General features: G+C 34.5%; 1 protein-coding gene across 2 annotated transcripts in view; it reads right to left on the bottom strand.

The window, feature by feature from the left end:
- Positions 1 to 20,196, bottom strand: part of INTS6 (integrator complex subunit 6) — a 91,535-nt gene that overhangs the window by 14,619 nt on the left and 56,720 nt on the right. For both annotated transcript variants that reach the window (XM_043578162.1, XM_043578156.1), the window contains 8 exons: positions 19,384 to 19,567; positions 13,386 to 13,511; positions 11,828 to 11,982; positions 6,489 to 6,641; positions 6,217 to 6,349; positions 4,991 to 5,085; positions 2,730 to 2,840; positions 1,511 to 1,726 (listed from right to left, as the gene is read on the bottom strand). In XM_043578162.1, coding sequence (XP_043434097.1) covers positions 1,511 to 1,726; positions 2,730 to 2,840; positions 4,991 to 5,085; positions 6,217 to 6,349; positions 6,489 to 6,641; positions 11,828 to 11,982; positions 13,386 to 13,511; positions 19,384 to 19,567 — 1,173 coding nt within the window. The remainder of the gene's footprint in view (positions 1 to 1,510; positions 1,727 to 2,729; positions 2,841 to 4,990; positions 5,086 to 6,216; positions 6,350 to 6,488; positions 6,642 to 11,827; positions 11,983 to 13,385; positions 13,512 to 19,383; positions 19,568 to 20,196) is intronic.

The raw sequence follows: 20,196 nt of genomic DNA, 5'->3' as shown, positions 1-20,196 counted from the left end.
TATCCAATTGATCCAGCACTATTTCTTTTTTTTGTTCATTTTGTTTTTACTTTATTTTATTCAGACTCATGTTAGTTAACATATAGTGTAGTATTGGTTTGACGAGAATTCAGTGATTCATCACTTACATGTAACACCAAGTGCTCGTCTCAACAAGTGCGCTCCTTAATGCCCATCACTCATTTAGTGCGTCCACCCACCCACCTCCCCTCCAGCAACCCTCAGTTTATTCTCTGTATTTAAGAGTCTCTTGTGGTTTGCCCTCTCTGTTTTTATCTTATTTGCCTTCCCTTCCCCTATGTTCATCTGTTTTGCTTCTTAAATTCCCCATGAGCCCAGCACTATGTCTGAAGAGATTGTCTTCTTACCCACTGAGTTATTCTGGCACCTCTGTTAGAAATTAACGGACTATACGTGTGAGGGCCTACTTCTAGACTCTCTTCTGTCCTACTGCTCTATATGTTTATCCTTATGTCAACAACAGAACATGTTGATGATCATTACAACTTTACAGTAAGCTTCAAAATAGATAGTGTAAGTCTTCTAACTTTATTATTTTTTTCCAAATTTTTTTACCTATTCTAGGACCTTTAACTTTCCATATACATTTTAGATTGGCATGTCTGTTTCTACAAAAAAAGGCTACTGAGATGAAGAATTTTTTTTAAAGTAGGCCCCACGCCCAGCATGGAGCCCAGTGTGGGGCTTCAACTCATGACCTTGAGATCAAGACCTGAGCAGAGATCAAGAGTTGGGCACTTCACTGACTACTGAGCCACCCAGGCATCCCTGGGATGAGGATGTTTATAATAATGAATATTCATAAAGTATTTTAAAATCATGCTATGCACCCAAGGTCATCAGTTTAAGTACCAAACTACAGTGAACTCTCCCACTAGCTATGTAACTTTAGGCAATCTTTAAGCCTCTGTATTCTTTCCTTCTTTTTTTTAAGTAATCTTTACATCCAACATGGGGCTCAAACTCATGACCAAGACAAGAGTCAAATGCTCTACCGTCTGAGCCAGCTAGATGCCCCATCTGTTTTCTCATCTATAAAATAAATGGGGACACCTGGGTGGCTCAGTCAGTTGAGCATCCAGTTCTTAATTTCAACTCAGGTCACGATTCTAAGGTGGTGGGATTGAGCCCTGCATCCAACTCTGTGCTGAGTATGAAGCCTACTTAAGATGTGTCTCTCTGTCTCTCTCTCTCTCTGCCTCTCTCCCCTGTTCTCTCTCTCTAAAATTTAAAAAAAAAATTTTTTTTACAGAATTTAACAAATAAGTGAATGGGTTGGCTTACTGATCTATTCATCAATTTGGCATGTATAATTTTTTAATTCTAAAATTCACTCATTCAATGATAGTATTAATGATCATTAGTCTACAAAGGTATAGAAGTATTCCTAAAGTTTGGACAAACTAAATATCAGCTAATAGAAAATTTGATTTATTCAACAATACAACAGAATATATCCAGAGCAGTATTAAATTCATAGAACTATTACCTTATTGAGCAAAGCAACCTGGAACCCAGTGTATTCTTTCATATTAAGGTCTAGCAGTCTGTGAGGAACATCCTCTGAAATTCCCTGGAGCAACTGTTGAAAATCTTTCCTATAAGCCATTGATAAACCATGTGATCGGCTTCGGACTTTAATTCCAGTTTCCTGTACTACTTTTTTGCCTACAGATCCGATGACGCGATCAGATTCTATTTTGGCCTAAAGTAAAAATAAAAAGAGTTGGTCTCAACATAATCTAAATTAATAAATTAAACACTAATAGTTTTGGTCTTCTATAAATTAAATACATATTTATATTTTAAAAGTATGTAAGAAGTTAAAACCTCAAGTAGCACAGCTTATGTCAAGTTCTTGGTAAACTAAATATAGCTTAAATAATAATGCCTTACAATTTTAAATCACTATAATAACCTTCTGGAGCAGGGCAAACAAAAACAATTTCAATTTTATTTTATTTACTAATAGCCACTACACTTAAATCATGAAATGTTTAAGTGCATCCTAAATGAAAATATGTATTTCTGAATCAGAGGTGATATAAAACTAGGGAAAAAAAATCTCATCAATATTTACTTAAAGACACTATTATTAGCACATAATTAAATCTTCACAGGTATAACAAAAAGTGATGTAGTTTTTCACTGACAACAAGCAGCAATATTTTGACTCTTTCCAACCTACATCTCAATTAGCAGTTAAAGTAGCGATGGCAAAAGTACCGGAAAAATAATGTATTCTATACAGTAGTAGTATCTTGGCAGTCTAACTGCATACTGCTTGACTACCAAAGAATCTATTACTGTGATATGCCCCAAATGACAAAATCAGCGTCTTCAACAAATATTTCAAAAGAAAGTCCCATTTTGAAAGAAAAAAACTACAGGTTTTAAAATATAAAGCAAAAGAAACTGATTTTTAAGAAAAGCAACTTTCTAACATACATTTCTCAAAAGAAAACATAACGAATGTTCACAGAATTTCTAGGACACTAATGAGGCCACTTTCATAAACTAGGAATTATTATTTGAAATTAACATTCCAAAACAGCATACCACGTACTTGAGACTGAATTATGTTAATATATATGTGGTTTTAAAACATGTAATGTATTCATATAACGTCATTCCATCAGAACCAGGAGAACTGACATTTGCATTGAAAACCATTCAAAATACTTAATGGTTCTATTTCTTAACATTACCTGTTGACTCAATTTTTTGAGGTATGAAATGACACTGTAACTAAGTCCATATTCCATACTGTCTGCTATTAGGTTAGGTGCTCCCATCATTCTAACAGCTTTCTTCAAAGGCTATAGGAAAAAAGAAAATATCACTCAATCCTAAACTTGTCAAAAACTTATGGCTACATGTATTGTCAGTTTTGAAGATTTTCCAAGAAAGACTTTCTTTTCTTCAATAAGAGAGTAACATGATCATATTTGTATTTCAGTGAAATGTTTGCCTTAAAAAGGACTAGAGGCTATATTTTACCAACACACAGGCAAGAAAGGGTAAAGTCCTGGACTCCTTAGTATCATTGGAGATACTAAGTTTGGAAGAAATGGGGAAGATACAGATCACAGAGGTAAATTTGATAGAAATTAAGTAGTAAGTGAAAAGAAGTCAAGAAAAATGGAAGATTTCTACTTTGGGTAACTGAGTGGGTTGTGACTCAACCATTCACTAGCTTTGTGACCCTGGACCAAGTTATAGATCACCTCTCTGTGTCTGAAGTTTTTCTTTTGTATAACAATAATAGAATCTACTTCATAGGGTTGCCATGGGATTAAATGAACTATACACATAAAGCACATATAAAAGCATCTGGTACACAGGAGGCATTCAGTAAGTGCTAATCATTACTACTGTTACTATTAGCTGAACTGAAAAATCAAAACAAGCTCAGAGGGAAAAATAAGAAGGAAAAGCCAGTTTAATATTTGCTATGCATAGTGTAATACTTTTCAATTGTAAGGAGAGCCCAGTCGAAACCACTTGTGCAACGAAAAAAATCACCAGTATATTTGAGCGGGATACAGTCAAAACAGGATGACAGCCATTCACTGACACCAGAAAGTGTATATGCACTGGTGTCAAACTGGAATCAAATCCAGCTCTGACATCTCAAATCCATGTAGCTTTGCCTGAATTCCCCAGGTTGCTAGGAAAACGAAAGTAAGTCAACAGACCTAACAGTTCATATTCAGTGCGTCTTTCTTTTTACTCTCTTACATGGCAGGCGCTATGTGCTAGACACACAAGTTATCTCTTACAACTCTAAAATATGATTTTCAAAGCTCAAGACACTAATGCTCTTAGTAGAGACCATTTAGAAGGATTATAGTCAAATGCTATACTATTCCTCCATTTTTAAAAGTAAAAGTAATGTTTAAAAGTGCTTTTAGCATTGGTCTTTTTAGTAAGAGGTTACTTTTTCAAAAAGTAAATAATATATTTAATAATATATACATTACGGTCTTATCTACTGTGATACACTAGGTTGTTAAGTACAGGTGGCCACTGAGCAACATCAGGGTTAGGAGTGCCAACTCCCACACAATAAAAAATCCGCAGATAACTTTGACTCCCCAAAAAGTTAACTAATAGCCTGCTACTGACCAGAAGCCTTACTAATAACATAATCAATTCACACAAATTTTCTGTGCAATATGTATTATAGACTGTATTCTTACAGTAACTCTGAGGTTTATCTTGATTTTTTTTAAATATATTTTCAGGCTATACGATTCATCTGAGAGTTTTTCAAATTGCCACATATCTAAAAAAATTTTTCCATTATATTTATTGAAAATAATCCACATATAAGTGGACCTATCCTCTTCAAACCTGTGTTGTTCAAGGGTCAACTGTAATCACAATCTCGTGGTTCTAAAAATAGGAGTCTATAAGAATATATACTTATCTACCTAAAAACATGTTTTTAGAGATTTAGGGAATAATGCAACAAAACTATTCTGCACCCTTAAGGAATAATAATTATAAAACTGCAATTTAACAAGGCAGTACAACAATTGGAGCTATTCTAAAAGCCAGGCTGCCTGGGAGTAAATTCCAGTCTCCCACACAAGTAGCCTTGGACAAATTACTTAATCTTTTAATACCTTAGTTTCCTCATCTATGAAATAGGAATGATGATCTCTACCTTGAAGGATTACCATATAAACTAAATGAGGCAAAATACTTAGCATAATATCAGGCCTAAGGTAAGCATTATATACATGTTCTCATCGTCATCATCATTGCCATCATCATTATTCCACAAATCACTGAAACCTTTCTTTCCCATTACATCTTTATCGGTCATTTGTACACTCAATTTTCATGACATTTATATATTCTATATATTCTATATATTCTATAACAGCAGTAAATACAAGTAAACTATAAGCATAATGTAAAATTTTGTAACAAGTTCTATTTTTAACAATCACATTCTTACCCCAAGATAGTAGGGAGGCATTGTCTTCAAATAACTTTCAAATGACTGTCTCCACTTCAATGTTGGTTTTGCTTTATGTACTTTAAACAAGTCATCTATAAATGAATGTGAACAAACTATCATCATTTTTTTCAGACACGAAAATCAAGTCAAGCACGTTTCATTTTTAAACACTGCTTTCTTATTTGTAAGAGAGTAACATATCAGACATCAATTTTTAACAAAATTAATAGTGGCAAAATTTTGGTTCTGCCATTGAGCAGTAATACCATTTTAAAAACAAAAAGATGCTAATCATGATCTAATATTTCATGAAATAAAGGTAGACTCAGATAAGACACAAGAAAATCTGTACACTATCTAGACCTCAACATAAAACAGATTTGAGGACAGAAACAAAGTATACACAATGTTTTCAATAAAATATACCTACTAATATTTTGACTATAAATTTTTTTTTTGACGATAATATTTAAATCTGAAGTGGTTCCATGCATAGAAGTCTTCTCCAACAGTACTGCTCAAAAATTATAGCCAGAGGGTCCCCAGAAACTAACTTTAGGCTTTTATTATATCACTGGAACACATTCATTCATTTAAAAAATATGTGCCTGGATGGCTCAGTCGGTTGAGAGTCCGACTCTTCATTTTGGCTCAGGTCATGATCCCAAGGTCCTGGGATCAAGTCCCACGTCAGGTTCTGTGCTGAGTATGGAGCCTACTTAAGATTCTCTTCCTTTCTCTCTGTCCCCCTCTGTCACTCTCCCCCACTCACATGCACACTCTCTCTCTCTAAAAAAAATAAATACACAAGCATGTGCCAAATGAAAATTATAGATAAATTCTTAGAAAGAAAATACATTCAGATCTATAAATATATGCTTCTACAAAAATCCTTATTTACCAAATACAAAGCCTCTATTACCAATTCTCACTATGTAAGAAAGCTAACTTGTAGAAAACTTGGAATGCTTAAAAATTTAAAACACAGTATCTTCAATAGTTTGTAGAATCAAAGGTGTTTTGACACCGACTTTTAATTTACCACAAACATATACAGGTTGCTATAAAACAACCTTAGATAGGTTCGATATTTCAGAGTATTAACAACAGTTCTGTTAATTTCCACAAAACATGAGAACTTACAAAGACATGTTCCCAATCTTTGTTTTTAGGAAAATCAGTATGTATGCTGAGCCACTGAGAATGGGACACGAGTGACTTACCTAGAAGGGGCAAGAGGACGGGGTAATTGTAAGGCATCACAAATAAGTTGACACAGTTCAGTGCTGTACTGGCTTTCAAGTAACCAAAGGGATGACCGAGCTCACTGTATTTTGCACTATTGCTCACATATACCTGTTAAAAGGGAGTGGTTGAAACTTCACATTTAATAACCTTTACAGAATGTTATTGAAACCATTGATTCAATTTAACTTTAACTTAAAAAAAAAAAATCCAACTTCAATTTTTAGGTCACTGTAGTTGCTCAGCTCACCTGCCAACATGTTTGAGGAGATTTCCTTTCCAGGATAAACTGAGTCAGTGGCGAAGGTTCCAACTCATATTTGTCAAAAGGCAATTTGTCAATAACCATCGGTTCACAGTCTGTACAGGAAAACTTCACTACAGGATGAGATGTACGAGGTGGCTAGAGAGGAAAGTCTTATTATTACTATTTACACAAAATACCAGAACAAACTCATTTTCCATATCCCTCACTATCAAAATTTACTCAAGTCCTCAATTTTGCTGGTTAGTTTAATTTACTACTGACTATACTATTAAAGCTGAAAGAAAATACTTTAAAATGTAATGCTTAAATTTTATATAATACAAGAAAAAGACAAACCATTTATATATAGGATAAAAATCTTTTTAGGTGGTAAAATCAAATTTGTCAGAAGTGCAAAATTTTGGAATAAGTGAGTACTCATAAATTGTCACATCTAGGAAACAACTGAAGTACAGAAACCTTACTAAGTTCTCAACTGTAGCAATTTAATTTCTTGTATGGAGTGGTAGCTTCCAAACTGATAATAGACCTTGTGGTCAGTAAAAATTGCTGAATATATATGAGGACTTATACACATTTACTTATAAATTATCTGTAAATTAGCGTATAAGTATGTAATAAGATATATACCAAAATAATATTAAAATTAGGAGAAAAATATACATAAAAAGAAGTTCTAATGTTTTCCTTCCCTATTCCAGTAGACCATCTGGTTACCTCTGTGGTATATACACACTACTTTGGAGAACCTGATCTAAAAGTACAAAAAACCAAAATACCTTAAAGGAAAAAAAAAAGACATGTTAGAATCCCTGCCTGCCAAATAGTCTCCTTCCTGAAAATCTCACCAATTGAAGGAAATGTAAGCTTTGAAGAAATAACCTGAAATTTCACAGTATGAAAGACTCTTATTACTCCATTACTACCCACGCCCTGGTGGCTCCCAATCCACCGTGTTGGGACCGGATCTCTCTCACCTCTCTTATGTTCCAACTGCCTACTAGACAGAAGTCCCTCAAATACATTCTTATGCAATTCGTTACTTCTCCCCTAAGCTACAAAACCTGTTCTAAAAACCTAGGGGTTGGTTATCCTTAACATCTCTTTATCCTCCATATTTAACTATCACAAAGGCCTAGATAAAATCCCGCAAATTCTAAACCACCAGGCAGAACACATCAACTTGGCAGGTGCTCAGTATTTAGTTACTGCCCTCTGTCAGTACTAAATTCTCACTCTCTAGAAATTTATCTTTTATTTCTTAGTATTCTAATTTATGCCATCATCAGACTAGACTAGACTAGACTAGTACAACTACTTATTTTTAATGGCCCTAATTAGCTCCCTCCAATCAATCCCATAGCCACAAAATATAAATATGATCATGTCATTTCCCTATCTGCAGTTATTTGGTAAAAGTAGCAAGCTAATCACCTAAAAATAGGACCCAGACTCTTTTCTCTAAACATCAGATACAAAGAGCCTTGATGATCCGGTCCCCATCTGACTTCAACCACTGCACACCGTGTACACCCCACGCTCCAGCCATGCCAAACGACTTGCAAGTTACGCAAGTAGATCATCATCTTTTCACACTCCTGCTTTCATGTCATCCCTGGCAGCTTTATTATTTTCTTCCTTGCATACTGGCAAACAAACTAAGTCTTGAAGTCTGAACTGGCAAGTAAAATGTCTCAGAGATTTTCTCCCTGACACCCTTTCTTGTCCTACACCCCCAGGACATACCAGGCATTTAGGCATCACCTCCTCTCGGCTCTGCTCCATGCCTCTAGCACAGTTAGAGCACTGTAGTGTACTGTGTTTACAGTTACGAGTCTGACCTTCCTATGGAATGGTAAGATGCCGTCGTTTTAGAAGGTAAGCACCATCGTTTTACTCATACTGTGCTCCTGTATCTTGCATGTAACTGACACATATCTTACTGAATCAGTCCATGAAACTCACTTATCTTTTTGGATTAAAATATTGAGATCCAAGAGCAACAATGTGTGTTGGCGAGAGAGGGTGTCTTCCAGAACGTGACAAAGAAAATTTTGCATTTATTACTTCATTTAATCCCCAAAACAATCCCATGAGATAGGAGCTATTATCTCCATTTAACAGACAGGAAATTGAGGCTTAGAGAAGATAACAGACCAAACTCACAGCTAATAACTCGTGGAACCATGATTTCAATTCAGAACCAGGGGTGGCTGGGTGGCTCGGTCAGTTAAGTGACAGACCCTTGATTTTGGCTCTGGTTGTGATCTCACCGTTTGTGAGTTCCAGTCCTACTCTGGGCTGCAGTGACAGTGCAGAGTCTGCCTGGGATTCTCTCCCTCTCTCTCAAAATAAATAAATGAACATTAAAAAATATCTACTTAGAGGCACCTGGGTAGCTCAGTCAGACTCTTGGTTTCGGCTCATGTCATGCATGATCTCACAGTTTGTGGGTTTGAGCCTCGAATTAGCCTCTGTGCTGACAATGCGGAGCCTGCTTGGGACTCTCTCCCTCTCTCTCCTTCTCTTTCTGCCCTCTCCTGCCCCCACTGCCTCTCTCTCAAAATAAATAAATGAACCTTAAAAAAAGGTAGGTATCTTTCAAAACATAAAAATAAAAAAATGAAAAAAATCTATTTAAACAAAACAAAAAATAAAAATTCAGAACCAGTTGCTAAAACTCACATTTAATTTCAGTATCATTGCATCTTATTTGAATACTATTATTTATAAAAATTTCATTTCCCCACTAATATATCCTTCAGTACTAAATCTTGCCAGTGCTTTCCAATATTGTCTCTTTATGATTCTCTCTTCCATCATCTTAATTCAAACTCTCAACATTTCTTACGTGAATCATAGCAATAGCCCTCTAGATAACCTGCTTTCTTTCCAACTCATCTCCTAATATTGCTGCATATGACAACCACCAGATTAAATTTCCTACAGCATCACTCTGTTAAAAACATCTTCACTTATTCTGTGAACCCCAATGAGAAAAGCTCAAATTCCTTAACCATGCATTTAAAGTCGTGAGTACTTTGGTTTATTTAATAGTATTCTCAATGTCCCACATACATGGTATGACCCACCTATACTCTGCTATTTCTCATTCCTCTAAATGGACCTTGTTCTTTTTTACTTCCATACTTTTTCTCATATTGTTTCCTCCCCAACTGAAATCCTACCCACACCTAGAAATCCTCTAACAATTTGCAATAGGCCATTAGAGCAGTATTAATAGATTATACTTGTGACACTGGTTTTGGATTTCCTTCTATTAGGACTTAACAAGTACTACACATATACACAATAGAATGAATAACCAACAAGGCAATATTTGACACAAACACAGTATCTGTTCTATGAAAGTTGAATGGACACCCAAAGGGAAAGTAAAATGACAAAAGAAATTAAGAGTTTATCTATAAAGGCCAGATTTTAAAACTATGATGATTCAATCAGAACAAGGAAAGGAATAAAGAAGATACTTCACTAAAATTTATAAAGCCTTAATTTCATGTATTACTTCATTAAATCCCTACTAAATAAAGGAAATATCACTTTGTAGACCTGTATAGAGTAAAAGTAAAAAGTACCCTGAAGAGTTGATATAGGTTTAAAGTATAAAGGTTTCAACTTGTGCACTCTTGGTGGTAATGCAAACTGGTACAGCCACTGTAGAAAACAGTACGGAGGTTCCTCCGAAAGTGAAAACTAGAACTACCCTACAATCCAGCAATTGCACTACTAGGTATTTACCCTAAGGACACAAAAATACGGATTCGAAGGGAGACATGCACCCCAGTGCAACATCATTATCAACAACAGCCAAAATATGGAAGCAGCCCAAGTGTCCATCGATAGATGAATGGATAAAGAAGATGTGGTATATAAATACAATGGAATATTATTCAGCCATAAAAATAATGAAATCTTGCCATTTGCAACAACATGAATGGAATTAGAGAATATTATGCTAAGCAAAATAAATCAGAGGGAGACAAAATACCGTATGATTTCACTCATGTGTAACTTAAGAAACAAAACACAGAAGCAAAAGGAAAAAAATAAGAGAGACAAATCAAGAAGCACTCTCAATTACTGATGGTTACAAGGGGAGGTCAGCAGGGGATGGGTGAAATAGGTGATGGAGATTAAACAGAGCACTGTGATGAGCACAGGGTGATGTATGGAGGTGCCGACTCACCATATTGCACACCTGAAACTAATATCACACTGTATGTTAACTAGAATTAAAATAAAAATAATGAAGTATAAAGGTTTCAGAAAGGGTTCAGTTTAATTCATATAGGATAACTGCATGAAACATTGTTCAAACTGCTTCATGATCTTTGAAATACAGTTCCTATCTTCTAAGGGTAATAGCAAAGAACTACTGTCATGTTCTCCCACACAGTATCCTATAAACCTTCAGATACCAGAAAAAAATGTTGATCTGAAAAAACAGTGTATTAACAACACCGAATAGATATTAATTTACATAAGGTTATCCTATCACTATAAGAACCATATAGTGAATACTGATAATTCACAATGATCATTCAAGAAGCCCCACTGTTTCTAAAAATAATTCATGTAAACAAGACTAGAAAGTCATTTCTACCTTAAACTTCTGAATGAGAACACTGAACATAACCTAAAACCATGAAAGTCTACATGAATTTCTAAGGCTACGTCCTAAAAGATTACAAACAAGCAACTGGAACTATTTTCTAAACTTTCATTTAAATTCTAAATTGTGTCCTAGAGACAAACCCTCACATTATATTATATTTAGAGATCAAAGAGAAACTCTTGTTCCATCTATGATTTTGCATCCAGATGCCAATCATAAAAACATAAGCATAGTATTAGATTCTAAAGAAAACAGACACCTTTTTTTCCTACTACTTCATAACAATACAGTGTACTAAATCAAGTAACAGCTTACCATAGCACTTTGAACATTGTCTAATTCCAATAAATTAGCCACACCTTTGATAGCAGTTCTTAAAACTAGTATGAAAAGCAGTTAAGCGGCACCTGGGTGGCTCAGTGGGTTAAGCATCTGACTACAGCTCAGGTCATGATCTCACAGTTCAGGAGTTCGAGCCCCACATCTGGTTCTGCACTGACAGCACGGAGCCTGCTTGCGATTCTCAGTCTCCTTCTCTCTCTGCCTGCCACACCCCTCCCCCCTCCCCCCCGCCACACATGTGTTCTCTCTCTCTCTCAAAATGAAAAATCTTAAAAAAAAAAAAAAAAAAAGAGCAGTTAAATGGTTACTATTACAAAGTCACAGTCTCTCAGGTACTTACTAGTGTTGGAGAATTCTGATCTGGCCAAAAAGATTCTGGAACGGGCCAATGACCTATAGGAACCCCAGTTTTAGGATTTGGTCTCACATATATGAGTTTGTGACAGCTATGCCAGGGCTGTGATCCAAAAGGCCTTGATATATCTGGCTGCCCATCTGTAGCAAAGAAATGAAGACAAAGAAAGCATATGTCAATAAGGAAAAAAGCAAAAAAGTTAAATTATATCCACTGTTACGTTGCTTAATGAAAATGTCTGAGTTTTCTCATTTTTCTTGAATGGTTCTACTATCATGACTACTTAACATTTATATTAAAATCATGAGAGAGTAAATTCTGCAAATTCCAACTATGAGTTCAACATTTGAAAGGAGGTCCCACAGTATCCTTTGCTTGCCGAGTCAGAATATGTAAAACCTCCTTTATGGTAAATACTTGTTTAATGAATGATAGGTTTTCCCTACCAGATGATAAGGGCAAACACCCAATCTCTTCATCATCATTCTTAGCTTAGTAAATGCTACGTAAATACTGCTAAATGAATATTTCTTTCAAATCATTTTAACTAAAGCCCATTTAACTAAAAAAATTTAATATGCAAATCCAGATACAAAGCACCTACCTTTAATCTAAACTTATTCTAGCAAAATAGCAACTGTCTTCAACAGTTCAATAAACATTTACTTGGTGCCTAACTCTAAGCCAAATATTAAAATAACTCAAAAATACATTCCATGTCTAAGAATTCAATTAAAGAAAAAGCTTGTTTATTTAAACCAGAGACAGTGACATAATTTCTATAATCTTACCATCTTCTGCTCCTTCCCTATAATCCTCCTCTGAGAGTACCCATTTTTTTTTTATCTTTATGACTTTTCTCTTCTCCCAGTTACCCACTGTAGTGGACAACCTCTGCCAGGTGTCATTAATGACTTTCTAATTCTTGTTCTAAACAATGCCATACTACATACAGGGTCCCAGATATAAGCTGTCCCTTGGTTCTAGTGTAACCCCTTATGCCCTCTAGCTAATAGAAATAGTTCATGATAACAGAATATTAAAATAAAGTCAGGTGGGGCTTAACTAGAGTTAATAGAGTCCAGCTTAATGGCAAAGGCTAGTTTCTCATTTTTGTAACCACACAAACCATTTATTTGTTTCTGACCAGTTTGATCCTTACAAAATGCAGCTAAGGAAATAAACACCTAGGATTGAACACTCTTGTGAATTATGGGACACAGGAGAAGCATATATGCTGGGGAGAATCAAAGTGGCACACTTTTTCCTAAAAACGAAATATAAGGTGGCTAATCTGCAAATGGTTAATAAGGTTTTCGACTCCTATAAAAATTTCAGGCTATCAACAATCAATATAAAAAAGTGATGCTACTGAACCACTAGCAGTTCACCTTGACTTTCCTGTTTAATTTTCCCTCTTTACCTAGCCATTTTGTCATCTCAACAATTTGACCTTGTCCATCTTAAAGCCAAATCATGGTAATTTTTCAGTTCTAGTTCAATGATGAAATTTAGAATGTCTATAAGAAAAGTATAATAATACCTTCTACGGGGGAAGGATCTGGTCCTGCTTTTTCAAAGTTTATTACCACCCCACTTTGCACTTTCTGTACCAAGGACTCCAGACATTGATTAAGCATTCTTGGAGAACATACAGAGTATGAACGGCCTGAGATAAAAAGAATAAAGTTAGTTGCAGAAATTTCTACCTTCAGCAAGACAGAACCATAGTGAGGTTTCTGATACTATTAACAAAAGTTCAATGGTAAAGTTTGACTTTATTTCATGATCTTATGGAAAAATGAAGAAAACTAGTTATTTTTAATCAACCAACAATTCCATTTTATGAGAGTATGTAAACTTTTTCTTCTAAATATAGGTATACAGAAAATAGAAATTTGGTCTGAACAAACAACAATGAAAAAAATCGCATTATATACTTATATATGTAGTATATATGCATATTATATAAGATATAACTTAAAATGCATTTATAAAATTATCTCCCAACTGTTACCAATTTATCTTTCATACACATACACAACATCTAATAACTAACCTTCAAAATCTTACTCCTGCTCAACAAAAATATTATCACTAAGATTAATGCTAAGCACATGGCAGATAATCAATAATTATTTAATTGGTCTGATGGAAATTACTGCATATTTTAAACATTTGCACTTTAACAAATAGATGGTAGCATGGGCTTTTCTGAATTTCATCTGGTTTGCGTAGTTGGGAATTAACCTATCTTCAATGAATTTCCCTTTTGTATATTTTAACCTATAGGATTTTTAGTACAAAGCATTTAAAATGCTAGTGGTTAAGACAAAATACTAGTGAAAAGATCTCTTAAACAGGGATTTTCAATAAATATATCTAGAGCTGTGTTATCCCATACTGTAATCATCAGCCACATATGGCTACTGAGAACTTGAAATATGACTAGTCCAAATTTAGATGTATACTAACCATAAAATATACACCTGATTCTGTAAAGTTAATAGGAAAAATGTAAACTATTTCAATAATTTTTAAATATCATTTTCATGTTGAAATATTTTTATTTATTGACTTAGAAGATATTAAAATTAATTTCACCTTTTAAGTGACCACTATAATATTTATGATTACATATGTAACTTGTATCATATTTCTCTCATAGGTGTTGATCCAAACCAATGCTGAAAACCTTCAAACATCTTACAATGTTATCTGCAATAAGCTCACTATGAAAACAGTCCTACTCTTTTTTCTGATTCCATCAATTATTTCCAAATACAGTTATATGATTATATTTGACCTATCAAATTACTCATATCAGTTTATACTTAACATGTGATTTGCGAAAGGCTACTCAGAAAAGAAAACATTAGGCAGTAGTAGGATTCAAATCCTCAGAGTCAGCTCTACTTAGAAAAACAAGTATCATATAACAAACAACTTACCTGTATGCAATAATAATAGTCGTAATCATAAAAATACCTACCAATTACTGAGTGTCTACATGCCCGGCACTATTCTACTTACTTTATCATATTAATTTATTTAATCCTAACCACAACTGTATGGGTTACTTTCTTCGTTTTATAAGTGAGAAAACTAAAGCACAGAGAGGTTAATTTATCCAAATTAATAACAGCAGTACAGCCAAGAGTCAAACCCTTACAGGTTATTAGAAACTTTAATCTGGGTATACTCTTTTCCCTGGAAATCATGATGTTAATTTGAAATTAGTATTTTAAAAAGAATGCCTAAATGGAACCACACTTATTTGAAAGAATTGGCAGATTAAAATATTTTTGAGTCAAACATATATAAAGCAATATATAGAAAGGCTGATCATCTTAATACACAAAGTATTTAGAAGATTATACAAAGGCTGAATATCTTATTTCATTAAATTTAAGCATATTCCTAAGAAGTCATAAAAAAAACCAAAAGTTTCCAAAGTGTAATTGTAGCAACTCTCTCTGCTCTTCTAAACTGTGTCATCATCGGTTGATTAGAAAAATATGAGTAAATGAGTTATAATCTTAGTATAAAATAGAATTACAAAGATACTTTATTAAAATTAAAGAAAAAGCTAATAAACTTAAGTTTCCTGGCAAGTAATAAAAATCCATTAATTCCTTTGAAAGTTAAAGAGGAAATAGGAAATTTTGGCATCTTTACAAAGTAAGCCTATATCCTATATAATATTTCTTTTATTCTCTAGATCAAAACTCATCTCTTGTACTGTACAACCCTTTGTATTGAAGCAATAAGTTTCTAGGATCACTGCTTATGTTTGTGAGACAGACAAGCAAACACCTCACAGTCAAGAAGCTGGCTCACTTATTGTTATGTAGAGTCCACAAAAACATCAAACTAAATAAAGTGAGTCTAAAGGCAAAAGTGAAAAAAAAATATTCTCCCACAGAAGCCTACTATACCAGCATTTTAGTCAAATGGAAAAGAGATAAAAAAGAATATTTCCAGTAAGTTGAGCAACAGTCCTTGTAGAGGCTAAGAAAGTTAAACTGATTTACTCTACAATCTTACACAATTTTTGTAAAATGCTTCTACCATCATCTCCATTGAGCATTTTTTGACTTGATAGCCCTGTACCTCCTCCAAACCTGCTTCTCCCTGGTGTGCCATCTCAGTCCATGTCATAGCCATTTACCTCCAATATTCAGGTCATCCTTGATTCATTCTTCCCTCACTGCCTTCATCCTTAGTTCCCCTTTGCATCAGACCACCTCTCACCACCCACAAACCCAGCACTTTAGACCAAAGTACTGTCATCTCTTAACCAGCCTCTCTGTTTCTATTCTTGCCACTTTACACTATATTCTCATCCAACAGCTGAAGTGATCTTTCAGATAAAGAAATCAGATGTCACCTCCTATATAAAAAGCCCCCAGTGCTTCTCGTCATATTTGGAAATAAACAATATTTATTATAGCCTAAAAGGTTATTCGATATTTGTCCTTTGCCTACTGCCCTAAACCCACCTGTTTACTCTCTACTTCACATCAGCGTTCCTGCCGCTCACCAAAATACAAAGTGTGTTCCTTCCCTTACTACATCTCTCTGTATGGTTTACTCCATTATTCAGATCTTCGCTTGAATGTTAAGTAGACTTACTGTGAGGGATCATTTTACGATATATAAAATATCAAATCATTATGCTATATACCTGAAACTAATTGGCTGTAGGTCAGTTCTACCTCAATAAAGATTCAGTGAACATGCTGTAACAATAATTTTAGAGAGATTAGTATTTTTAAGACACAACTAAGATTGATTTAATCCCTATTAAAACAAGCAGCTTTACCTTTAAGGTTAGAGATATACAAATGTAATTTATAAAATAAATGTTGTTGGGGCACCTGGGTGGCTCAGTTGGTTGGGCAACTGACTTCAGCTCAGGTCATGATCTCACAGGTCGTGAGTTGGAGCCCCGTGTCGGGCTCTGCGCTGACAGCTCGGAGCCTGGAGCCTGCTTCGGATTCTGTGTCTCCCCCTCTCTCTGCCCCTCCCCTGCTCATGCTCCGTGTCTCTCTGTCTCTCAATAATAAATAAACGTTAAAAAAAAAAATCTCTTTAAAAAAATAAATAAATGTTTTTATTTCTTTAAACAAGTATAATAATCTCCGAGGATAACTAATATATTAAATTGATTCAAACTAGGAGGGGTAAGCGTATCTTTTAGGTTTATGGCTTAAAAAAAAAAAGTCACCTCCTCAAAAGACCTTCTAAGAACACTCATTCTCTGCCTCAAGTTATTCTCTACACCCTTACCCTACATTTTCTTCATAGTAAGTAGCACTCTCCAATAGTGTTTATTAATTTTATGATTTTTTCTATCACACAGTCCAAAAAAGTAACCTTTGCTTATTATTGTTCCTGCTGTATTTCCAGCACCAAGAACAGTTATATAGAGTGGATACTCATTCATTAGCTGATAATAAAAGAAAATTGCTTACAATGACAATTATATAATTTTTTTTAAGTACACATAGAAAACATAACAAAATACTAATGATTTTGGCAACACAGGCACATTTCTTTCCAACTTTTCCTTAGTAAACAAGAATTATTCTATGAAGGCAAAACAAATGAACATACACTACTCTTACCATTAAGTTTAAAAATGCACAGGAATTGTTAGTAGTGATTATATATCCGGATAGTGCAATACTAGTGGGTTTAACTTTTCTGTTCTTTCTACTTTTCTAGTGCTTTATCCTCAAAACTTTCGTTAGTAAAATTTTCGTTTTAAAATAATAAAAAAGGAATACATATTATTCAGATCTATGAAAAGGTGAGTGGCATTTGAGCAGCTTCTCATTATTGCTATAGCAAGAGCATGAAAAGAGGCAAATAAACCACTACATCAGGAGACATTCAGGATATGTATTTGGGGAAGCTTTTCCTGACCAAGGTTTCTGGGTCATTGAAAGATATTACCAAGGGTGACTTCATCTGGAGATGTTCCTTTCAAAGAATAAGCAGAATAGCTTTAGTACATTACTGCCAAAGGCAAGGATATTAACCACTACATGATCTCTCAGGTTCACTGCAGACCCTCTCTGCTTATACCACTCACTTCATTTCACACTCTGAATATTCTTGATTCTAGAAGACCAAAGTTACAGTACATATAGTCCCATAACTTTATCCTAATTCTGAGTAAATAATATATAGTAAAAAATTTTCCAATGCAAAAGTGTTAATTACGCTTCAAGGACTTCAATCTGTTAATTAAAAACTAGAACTAAAAAAAAAATTATATTATCTATCTACCTATCTATGTATAGAGATAGATAGATAGATAGATAGATAGATAGATAGATAGATAGATGTATCAGGATTTTAGCAAGTAAGTCAGTTCAAGGCTAAAAACTAAACTTTTCTGAATACAAATGTGAATCTACCCATAGAACAATTGGGGCTGTCACTGAAAAATATTATTCATGCACAAGGAATTGTTAGCAGTGAATTTTCACATTTCGATAGACAGGTTTTCCCTTTAAGATGTATGTATATAACTTTTTTTTTAATATAAATTAAACTGAAAGAATTATAAGAGTTCACCAGAAAGTACTTCTATAAATAAGAACATTTAATAATGTGAAAACAACTTCCTAATTATCTACTTTACATATCCTTGTAGGGTACCTATTTTGTCTGTGAATTTTGCAGATTTCCAAACTCCCCACAGAATTGAAGAAAGGTACCTAAAATGTTAATTAAATCTCATATTTTCCTTTAAACTGATACAGCTGGCTATGACTGTGTCTGGAGACTAATAATGTCACAGGCCTCTGACACAGGTGAAATAGTGGTATGCCAGACCTGGACATTTTAGTATCAAATTCCTTAGGTGAGAACTAAAATGCTCCATGAAAGCAAGAATACCGTTGCCTGTCATACTCACTACTGAAGTCTGAAAGCATAAGATAGTGTTTCATACACAGTAGACACTCAATACCTATCGGTATGAATTTAACCCACCTGCTGACCAATTCCACATTACAGAAGTTCTGAGTCTGTTACATATTTTCTTTCAAGAGTATCATTACTGTTCACTTAACACAGGGACCAGATGGGTAAGACCTTGCTACCTGGTCCTCTAACCTGCTATCCAGCTTTCTCTTTGCCTCTAGGGAAAACAGCACTTAACCAGGCATTGATCATTATATGGTTGATGAGATGATTCTCAAAATTCTGCATTTTTCACAGAAAATAATTCTGCCACACTTGTAAATACTGGTAATCTTTATAGAGAAGAAAAAAAGTTTAACAACTTCAAATACCAGCACTTTCTATATGGGTAGAGAAAAAGACCACTCATTTCAGATCCAATAGTATTAAACCCCATTCAAATCAGATCGCAGACATTCATCAATGGATTTTTAAAACCATGTAGGTCTACTAATTCCTACCATTAGCGTGTTGAACGACAACATGGAGTTTTTGAAATGTGCATTTTAAAACATTCAAACTCTGCCTTAACTCACTGGATTACTGCCAGGAGAAAAACTTACCGCCTGTCACTTCACACATTGGTGTGATCGCAGAGTCATCTAAAGGCACACCTGTCAACTGTTCTGATTCTACTGACATGGTGCCAGGCAACCGCAACACTAGTGCAAAGAGTCTCTGATCCCAACGAAAAGGTTCCTTGGTCAATTCACTTCCAGGCAAAGGAGAATTAAGAGGTAAATGAAGCTGAAAATAAGGGGGGAAAAAGGTAAGATTTCCACATGATGTTTTTCTCAAAAGGCCACATTAATTACACGTATATTAAAACTATGTATCACGAGTCTCCTATCACTCAAAAAACAAGCTCAAGAACAAAAGCTTATACAGATACAGCTAAAATAAGCACATGAGACATAGTTACTTCATTCTCCTAAGTTTTTACTCTAAAGACCTCGATTGAAAAAAATCTGTTACTGTAATGCTTTCCAGATTTCCATTCAACTGACCACCAAGTGCTGGACTGCTTCCAAATAAATCATTTCATTTAATCATTAAAACAAGCCTATCACAAATATCTTATTATTCCTGTTTTCTAGATTAAAACAATGTCTTGCAGAGAGTAAGTGATTTGGCCACCTGGGTCCAAGTCACTGCTTTTTCTATTACACCACAGCAGCCTCAAACATCTCCAGTTAATAATTTTAATTATGCTCTATTTGTGACAAAACATACATTCCACAAAGCACCTGCATAAAAGTAAATTTTGTCACTCTAATTACATGTTAAATGTATTAAAGATAATGATTCTTCCCACATCTGAGTAAAGGTAGAGGGTTTTTATTTCTCCATGTGTTTTTTAATAGATGTGTTTTCCC

Source organism: Prionailurus bengalensis, chromosome A1 (assembly GCF_016509475.1).
Source record: "Prionailurus bengalensis isolate Pbe53 chromosome A1, Fcat_Pben_1.1_paternal_pri, whole genome shotgun sequence".
Classification (NCBI taxonomy): Eukaryota; Metazoa; Chordata; class Mammalia; order Carnivora; family Felidae; genus Prionailurus; species Prionailurus bengalensis.
The sequence above is the reverse complement of the archived record's forward strand: the minus strand, read 5'-3'. Positions and strand labels throughout refer to the sequence as shown.